This window comes from Haplochromis burtoni, unplaced genomic scaffold, assembly GCF_018398535.1.
Source record: "Haplochromis burtoni strain Fernald_Lab_line unplaced genomic scaffold, NCSU_Asbu1 Contig_153, whole genome shotgun sequence".
NCBI lineage: Eukaryota > Metazoa > Chordata > Actinopteri > Cichliformes > Cichlidae > Haplochromis > Haplochromis burtoni.
In genome coordinates, this window is record NW_024582514.1 from 733,146 (window position 1) to 743,001 (window position 9,856).

Consider the following 9,856-nt stretch of genomic DNA (forward strand, 5'->3'; position numbering starts at 1 on the left):
TGTCTGTGAGTTCGCTGGACTGTTTAAGACGGCTGCAGCTTTCTCACAAACCACTCATCCAAACAACATAAATGGAAATAAAAAAATATAACCACTATCTTTGTGAGAAACCAGTTTAATTTTTAGAGCATCAGAGCGTGACAGCATGGATAAAACTGATGGTACAACCTGACCAGCATTCATGGGCTTGTACTTTAAGTGTTTCTGTGTTATACTACTTTCTAATTCTGTTTAATTCAATTAAATATGTTTATATAGCTCCAAATCAAAACAACACTTTATATTGAAAGGTAAAGACCCAATAATAATACAGAGAACTCCCCATCAATCAGGCGACCTCCTATTAACAAGCACTGGGAAACAGTGGGAAGGAAAAACTCCCTTTTAACAGGAAGAACCCTCCAGTGGAAGGGAGGGGCAGCACTGGACAGGACAGGACTGGTCAACAGTATTTTGGATGCACATATTGTCTGTCCATCCATCTTCTGAACTGCTTTTCCAGTTCTTGGTCACAGAAGACTAAAGTCTGTTCCAGGTGTCGCATGAAAAATACTGTACCTCCCTTTAAAAAGCATCAGGTCTATTTTATAGGTTAGCTGCATCCATCTGCACAGAGCACATGAGGACGACAGGAACGGCTTAGTCTGCAACAGTAAGACTCCATGAATTGAAACCATCTAAAGCATCTTAGAAACTTGTCAAGGTTTAAGTAGACTGAATAAACAGTTAGTGAAGATATGCAAAGATCAGACAGAGATTTCTTAAATTATTAGTTGGATGTGTTGTAGGGTCTGTAGAATTTAATTTAATTTTCCAGCATTTAAAAACGATTGTGGACATTTGTACAAAATGGTTATTAGGATTCTTCATTCATTTGGATAAACTGGCCCCGTTTGGAAGCCATCCTAGTAATTATTGTCACCTTTAGCACCAATGCTGCTGTTGCTGTATTATAATACAGGGTTAATGCCCATTATTGTCCTTTAAGAGCATCGAAAGTACATACTATGTACTAAGACTTAATGTGCATGTGCCTGTGTGTGTGTTTGATAACAGCACTTGGGAAGCATGCTATCACCAGTGAGTCGACCCTCTGGACGCCAGGCAAGACGGACAGCTCGTTCCACCAGTCAGGCGACACCTGGACAGCCTTCCCTCAGGATTCATCAGATGAAGGTGGAGACGTTGTGGAGCAGTGGTGGCCAGCCAGTGCTGTGGAGGAGAGGAGAGACAGACTCTCAGCCAATCAGAACCTGGTACAGTTGTCCTTCAGTAACTGCTATAAAAACGGTTCTGTTTGTTCAGTAAGAGCTAAAGTGGCCATTACATCCACTTCACTGAGTCCACAAACTCCTCAGGATTGGTTCATTTGTGTCACAGCATTGAATTTCTGTCTTGCGTGCTTTGTCTCTGTGACTCTAACCTCTGTTTGCACTTCCTGTACCATCGATCAGGGATGCTCGGTGGATTCAGGGAGTTATTTGTGTAGTTACTCAGTCCCCTGTGGATCATGCAGTAGAAAAGAATTATTCAAGTTTAAATCTATGCATTATTTGCTCCATCTGCTATTCTTAGTGTCTGGTAGATATAGCTGGCCCTGGGTGAAATGTGCAAAAACCTTCGTGTGTGTATTGTATCTTGGCTATAACTTAGAGAAGGAGTTTAGTTTCACGTCCAAATCTCTGTTCATGCAGGATTTGTTTTTTGGTGAGAGATGGGGTGATTTTAGTGTTATCTGTGTGGGTCACTAATTCTTATCCAGTTGAAAGTGTATAGGTCTGTACCTAAAATTTCCCCCTTTTTCTCAGTTGGCTGTGCCATTACCATGGAAACACGGCTCACCCTGATGTAACCCTGCAGGAGGAGTGACTAAGTTTTATGAGTAAAAATTAATCAGTATTTTCTCCAGCGGTATAACTCACATTACCCCAGCTTTTTTTTTTTCTCCTTAAAAATAAAATTTAAAAATAAGAAGTCAGCACTGCGGGGAGAGTCTCCCAGTGGACATTAAGCACAGTGCAAAGATGCAGATGAAAAATGAGCCCTGCCCAAAACTGCAGTGAAGCAGAGTGAGAGGAGACTGGCTGTTTTTAAATAAGTTGGTTCATGCGCCTGTGGTGCCACAAGGAGACCTTTATGAAAATAAAGTATTAACTTTTCATGTAATGAACCATAAATGCATATTTTTTCCTAAATGCTGCAAATGTGTTTTTGATGCTTGTGTTTTGACTGTTTTCTTGCGGTGTGCTGAGCTCTCAAGCTGTATTTGATGAGCTCTCTCTGTATTTACTGCAGGCGGCTGTCTTTGCTGAAGCCTTCCCCTCATTTACTGGTTCATCCTCAAGTGACTCCTGTGACCTCAGTACTGTTCCCACACTGAGCCAGCTCCTCAGAGGCGGAGCAAGCCACGACCAGGGGTAGGTGAACCGTGCTGACGAAGGCCATCATGTGTAACGATGGCTCTAGATAAAAGATGCATGGGAACAAACCTAAGAACCTGAGTGAAGTCGATGCACAAGTACCTTCAATGTACATTCTTCAGCTCTCTTTATCCATGCCATCACTAAACACTTTCCTGGTTTCAATCATTAGTTTCAGCTTTCACCAAAGACAGCATAAGTTTAATTTAGTAACGTGTGTTTCCCACCGTTTCCCACAAGGATAAGCGGAAGAGATTGGATGGGATGTTTCCCACTAGTGTCTAGAAGGATGATAAAGTAGGCTGTGATTCAGGGCTAATGAAACCAGTCATAAATACTGTTTTGATTTCTATATTATTGCATAAGTACTCTGTACTGAATGGATCAGACCCCCAAAATCATCAGACTCAGTTTTACTCCTGCAAATTTTTATGATTGTATTTTGACAGATTGTCATCCTTCACCAAACTCCAAATTGATTTGATAAAAGAGAACAACAAGATCTTTTTAGATCTTTCTCATAAATATTGAACTTTTTCTTCTTCATAAAACTATTCCATAAATTCACCATTTTAACAGAAATACTGTGTTTTCCTTACATAATGTTGACTCTTTTTCTTAAATATTCATACTTGTTTTTAAAGAAAATACTTGTAACAATTACCAAAAACTATCATTCAGGGAAACTTTCATTTTAAACTATCTGTATGGGTTCATTTAAAAAAATATCATTATACATACAAGTCCTTTTTTAATGGAATTATTCACAAAATTACCTCCTTGTCCCTCCAACACTGAATTTCTCTAAATCATTTGTGTCATTTTACTCGAGTCAAACAGGAATGAATACAAAATGCATAATTTGATGTTCTTTTATGGTGTCGGTGGTTTTACGAGATAAAACACTATACGTTGACAAGTTGAAAGAAAATGTGGCCACCTAGTGGTGACTGTGTGAAGTGCAACTACATTTCAAGGAACTGTTAGAATTTGTACCCCTGGACAGCCTAATAGGACCAACCCTTGAATTTCAGATATGCTTACAGAACAAAATGACTGGGTTGGTGAGGGTGCTCTCTGCCTGTGCAGCTACCCTTGAAAAAACCTGGGAACTATTCTAGTGGTCGCAAAACCACCTTCTGTGGTCACAAACAAAGATGACCATGCTGACCACACTGTCACATAGGACAGAGAAAGAAACGTACTTCTATCCCAAAGGTTCGCCACAGCAGATTGCATCCATATTGGATTTTGTAGAAGTTTTACACCACATACCCTCCTCTTTATCCAGGCTTGTGACCCCTCAGGCTGGGAATGCGTCTCCTCCCTGTCTTGAACTGGGGATCTTTTGTGTGTAAGATGAATGTGTTAACCACTATACCACTTGAAGCAGAGTAGGAAACCAAGCGTTTGGAGCAGTCTGCAGTCTGAGCTTTTGACTTCTAGACAGAATTATATGGGGGGGAAAAAAGGAGAATCTTAACAGGCCCACTTTATGTTCTTCAGATTTAAAAGATGTCTGTATGTGAAATAATCCTTAAACCTGGTGCAGACAAGTTTTGCACTCAGTCTGTATCTGATCTTGAATCTTTTAAAAGCAATCATTTAAAACAAATGTTCTTCTTGTGCATGAAATCGCATGTCTGTGTCTTTGAACCTTTAGGCTGTTGGACAGTTTCCACGACTTGAACAAAATGATCGGCCAGAGATATAAGAGAGCCAACGGCGTGTCTCGTAACCTGCTGCTGAAGACTTTACACCTGGAGCAGCCGCACACTGTGAGTAAAGACCGACACCATGCACATGGAAATGCGAGCCCAGCAGCTTTGGAGACGAGTGCGTCTTAATCGCTCGCTGCGGACATGTTTCAGTGTTCACAATCTGATAGAAAACACTTAAGAAATCAAATTTTACAGCAAATGTTCCGTCTCTTTACTCATAATTTGCTGCAGGGGAATTAGCACAGAGCACTTAGTGTTCACTTTCAATTTGTGAAGCTTCGCGGTTGTTAAATTGAATTCGTCAACACAGCCTTAACATGTAACACGAACTGATAGTGCTGTTTGACCGATAGCCTTGAAACCTGCAGCCTCATTCAAATGATGCGACTGCTGTTTTATGCAGAACGCTCAGTACACGAACAGCCCCGGGCGCGCTGCTGAACCGAGTCACATCAGAAAGCTACAAGGCACCTTCGAAATATGCAAGTGTGGGGTTTACCCGTCCACTGTGTGACTGCTTGCTACAGGCCAGAAGCAGCAATCAACATTATCACAGTGCGTGAAATGTGAATTTAATGATCATTTTATCTATGCTTCTTTTTTCACTTGTCCCTGCTTCGTTATATTTTAAACTGGGTTACAGCAGAGGGCCAATTTGCAGCAGCAGATAAATCATCTCATCACAAAGGTCTTATTTTACTCAATTATAGTTTTCGTCGTTAATTTTTCCACAATGCTGCATCTTTCACTCTACATAAATTCAAATATAAGTTATTGCTGTTTAATTACTTTGCTACTGAATGTGGTGTGAAAATACCACTTTTTGGTTTTCATTATCATTTGACTGGGGTGTTATTTTCTAATCGAGCAATTATTAAATTATAAAGTCTTCGGTAACCTTTCTAATTAACAGTTCAGACATAAAGATAGAAGACTGAGAATAGTTCTATGTGATAACGTTTATGATGTTTTGAATTTTTAAAGAAAGGTAACTGATTAAAAAAAATCAAATTGAGACTGGTATGATAAAATTATGCTAAGCTAGGAACTACAAAAGCTAAAACCTCTGCAGATTAACAAAATAGCCAAGGTTATTGATACAAGCTACAAGAAATTACCACCGGGATGGGCTATAATAGAGGAATATTGTTAGACACATTGAGAAAACAAACAAAAGAGGTGTGGAGCTTTAAGGTAATTGGAAGGAATGACCAAAAAAAGGAGAAGCAAAGTGTTGCTGTTTAAGGTTAAAGATGCCCTCGGCTGAAAAGAGACGGGACTTGAGGTAGTATATTTGAAATCTGGGTTATATCCAGATGTGCAAACGTGCAGCGCTGACATGGGGGCCTACAGTTTATCAGACAATAGATGTTTACATGTGTCGTACTGGCTGTGCAGCAATGATAAAGCATGCACAAATCAAATGTTCACTGAAGGTCAAAGTGATATTGTTTACGCAGGCGACAACAGTGGAGGACAGGATGAAGTAGGGTGGTGTTTCAGCTGTCGGGTGTTTAGTGCAAGCCAAAATTTGAAGGTGAACTTTTATTTTGTTTATTTCTACAGAAAATAGTCTGAAATGTTGTCAGTATGTCTTTTGATTGCAGGCACTTTTGCAGCATCTGGACCTAACGCAGTACCTTCAGCAGTCTCGCTGCCTCTGGTTCAGATCGAGTGCTCTTTTGAAGTAGGCCACGTTTCTGTCAGAGGGGATGTTTGCTGTCTCTTCGGCTCCCTTGTTAGCGTTACCTAGATTTTCCTGATAGATGGCTCTGTTTGGCACAGGAATGTCTTTTTCCATATTTTTCAGATAACTTCCCTTGCTCACAAATTTTGTAATCCTCCTCACTACCAATCAAAGCTGCCAATGTGAACAAATATGTTCAATTTCAATGTGATTCATTGCTTTTTGTAAGTTGTATATTGCAGTAAATATAGCTGACAGTGCTTTACTCAGGAAAGGGGTTTGGTAGGTGGCCTCTTTCTGTAACAGCTGTGTTTTGTTTGATCCAAAAAGATCTGATGCCTTTTAAAGTAACATTTGTAGCTTGCTTTAGAGGAACTGTGTCGAAATGCTTTATATAATCTCTACAGACTTATTAGAACTGGATGATTGATGTGGAGCCAGGACAGCTAGAGTCAAATAATGGGTTTTTATCTGGAGTAATCTATATTTGGTGGTATGGCTCTGAAAAAAAGCTGTGGTTGGGTTGCAAATCAGGCTGCAGATCCACAGCATGTATTTCTTCCCTGTAAGAGGATCAGCTGAACCATCAGCTGATTGGAGCTTTTATCAATATCAGCTGATCTTGTGGCAGAGCTCGACTTTATGGTCTGCCTGAAGTACTGCTAATGGTTCATGCTCATTATAGGTATTACTACATTTTAAACTGACAACATAGCAGTGTAATCACTGACTGTAACTCGCCATAGATATCGTGTGTTATATGATGGCTATGTGACAAGCAGGTTGTGGACGCAAACTCAGAACAACTGGAAACAGGAATGAACTTAAAAAAAACAGAAACTGAATATTCATATTAATACAAAATCTAAAGCAAGAGCAAAGAATTCAAATACTAGCAAACTTCAAGGAGACACAGAACAAGGAGATGCACGGCCATGAGGGACAATCTGACAAGGAAAAAGGACAGACTCAAACAATAGATTCAAGATAACAAAGGGAAAAGTAGCAGGTGGCAGCATAGCTGAGGACACTTGCACCAGCAGAATTCTGGGTACGATCCGGTGATGTTGATGTTTTCCAGATTTGCGTGTTTATGTGTGCATTTGCAGATCCAAATGGAAGTTTTGTTATAAGGAGGCAGAGTCCAATTCAACTCTCAGATTAGAAATCTCAGTTTATTTACAGATCAGGCGTCCTGAAAGAGAGAGGGGAGTGTGAGGTGTTTTTTCTACAAGGTTGTCAGTGCTCCCCTCCTCGTCTGGGCTCACACCTCACAGTTCTGATAATTGGTCTTCATTGTAAGATCCGCAGGGAAACCACGCTCACATCTGCTGTGTCATCCTAATCAGAGCTAATGGCACTGTGGGCTTTGAGCCTACGACAAGTCAATAATTCTATAATTATGGATTTGATTTTATCATTTGTTCATATTTGTTGTAACCTTCTCTCTGGCTAGTTGATAAACTACGCTGTAGTCAGCTGTGTTGCTGATTTTAGTTTTCATCTTTGCAGGAAAGCAGACCTGCTTCCTCGACAGCAAACTGCCGCCTCTCCCCTGGCCTCCCTTCAGCCAATCAGCATGCTCAACATGCCGCTGCTAAGCGACGGCTGTCCTATGACTACAACAGGAACATCGTGGAGTAACTCTGTGGACCTCAGCTCTGGTTTGGCTGTCAGCATTCACAATGAAGGACTCCAGGCTTTAACATGTTTCCCGAGGCTCCGGATTCACAGCATGTTAAACTGCAAGTCAAGCACTCATCGACCTGCTGACTCTTTGCACACTTCCTGGTTATTTAAGCCTGAGACAGTGAGGAGAGCTGGTGTCTCCTCCACCACCTGCTGATGTATACTGGGGGAGTGGTTTTTTTTTTTATATCACATGTTTATCACCTTGTTCACTATCACCACTACCACCCATTAAGTCTCCACCTTATCTACTGAGATTCTTTGGAGCATTGTGACCTGTTACAAGGTACACGCCGCCACCTTAAAGGCACTCTAATATATTTCCTCCATAAACAGAAATAGATCTGAAGTACCACTGCTTTTTGTCTCACGGGTAGAATAAATATAAAGGAGATAAAACTCACATGGGGTGAACTTAAATAATAAAAATAAATATTTAAGGCAGAAGAAGTCACTTTGATGAGTGACGAAACGTTTCTCCCACTGAAATCGCTACGTCCAGATGAACAGAATCAACCTTTTGGGGTATACAAGACATCGTTTTACACACATTGGCGGCCCTGTTATTCATGATTTTGGAACTCTGACATGCCGTTTGTTTAGCTTTCATTTGCAGTCTCTCTTTTTTGTCGTGCAGATATGGAAGAGTGTAATTGGGGCAAAAAGTTATTGCCTCCAGTGTTGCTGATCTAACAGACAAACAAAATAATGTTGCACTACACTACAGTTTAAATTTGAAATAGATTTTTTTATTAAGTAGGAAAATCCCAGTTCTGAAAAACTGGCATTCTTCATATACTATATGCTGTATACTGTAAGCATATTCATAGAATATGTCAGGCTGAAAGGGGAAGAACATCTGGGGTTATTGGTTAAGTTTCAAGCCATTTATAACTCATGAAGACACAGCTTTACTTCATGCAAGGGGCCTTTAAGGCTTCTCCTTATTTCCTGTCATGTATATACTCTTACATTGATGGATGCTCGTGTTAAACATGGGTTCAAATATTGAGCCTAAAGCTCTGACGTCAGACTACTCCAAACACACTTTTTTTTCTACTTTTTTCCTACATATCATTTCAGTCACACAGGTGTGGCTGTGAGCACTAAAGCCCCACCTACCTGTGTTCAAACCAATCAGGAGAGGCTCTAATACAGCTTTCAGACGGAGTATGAGCTGGGCGGCTGCATTAATGGCCAGTGTGAATTTTGAACGAGCAGAACAGGTACAAGACAAACTGTGTCAACATGACATTTTAAATTACCCAAGCATCTGTGCTTTTCAGCTATTTCAAATCAGACTAATAAGCGATTGTGATGGAGGCATACATGTCTGTATTATTGAGTGCCAAGTCAGGTAAATGGGAACTATCCAGAAAACTAGATTTGTAGTTATATTTCCAGCCACGTTTTATGAAAGTAGCATAAAGTTCCAGTCTTCCTCCCGGAAAAGATCTCTGGGTTTAATTAGAGAAGAAGACTCGATGACACGATGCTTGTTTTTGTTCTGTAGCTCCATTAATGTGGTGGCCTGACCCTTTGTAACAGCTTCACTCCTCCTCAGTTTTCCTGTCTGTAGCACCTCTACAGATGTCACCATCACCTGGATTCATGCACACGTTCAGTAGAAGTAACAGAAAAACCTTTTGTCTAGTCGTGTCATCACACAGAAGATCAAAGTTGAGCATTGTTATTTTTTTCAAAAGCCTAGAGCAGATATAATAATGAGTACTAAAGAAAGATCAAGACTTTTTGTTTTAATTTTGTTTACATTTGACATTTTGATGCATGTGCTTTCATTGTGTATTTGCTACTGAAAAGCCAGTGACAGGAACAGGTCTCAACTTTGTTCTGGTTCCTCAGAGAAACAAGTTTGTCTTCCAGTTAGTGCCAACAGAGAAAGTGCCAATGTTTACGAGGTTACGGACGTGATTTCAGGAGGAAATGTTTGTCTTGTTTCTCAAACACACTGAAGTGGACTCAACAAAAGCATGTGATGTTCCACCTTTTTCTTTCTTTGTCTTTCTGTCTCGCTTCTTGTCTGCCGAATGTTTCAGTACATTCGTTTTAGTTCAGCGCTGTTCTGTAGTCGAGTCCACTTCATGGGCAAAACTTGAATTTAGCTGCCAGTCAAAATGATATTTTATGAGAATATTGTTCACATTATGCCGATCATGCGCCGCGTTTCTAATTTGTGTCACCTCAGAAAACTTTAAGTCGCTCTGTTGTGTATTTCAATTGTTAACTCTGTCATCTGTGATGAAATTCAGAATCAGTCGTGTGTGTGTGTGTGTGTGTGTGTGTGTGTGTGTGTGTGTGTGTGTGTGTGTGTGTGTGTG

The 9,856-nt window shown here is 40.3% G+C and overlaps 1 protein-coding gene across 1 annotated transcript in view; it reads left to right on the plus strand.

Annotated features, from left to right (window-relative positions):
* Window positions 1–9,749, plus strand: part of si:ch211-14c7.2 — a 16,771-nt gene extending 7,022 nt beyond the window's left edge. Inside the window, exons 3-6 of the mRNA XM_005932602.3 lie at window positions 1,057–1,256; window positions 2,296–2,417; window positions 4,084–4,198; window positions 7,341–9,749. Of these exons, the coding sequence (XP_005932664.1) occupies window positions 1,057–1,256; window positions 2,296–2,417; window positions 4,084–4,198; window positions 7,341–7,472 (569 nt within the window). The 3' untranslated portion in view covers window positions 7,473–9,749. The remainder of the gene's footprint in view (window positions 1–1,056; window positions 1,257–2,295; window positions 2,418–4,083; window positions 4,199–7,340) is intronic.
* The last annotated feature ends 107 nt before the right edge of the window (window positions 9,750–9,856 follow it).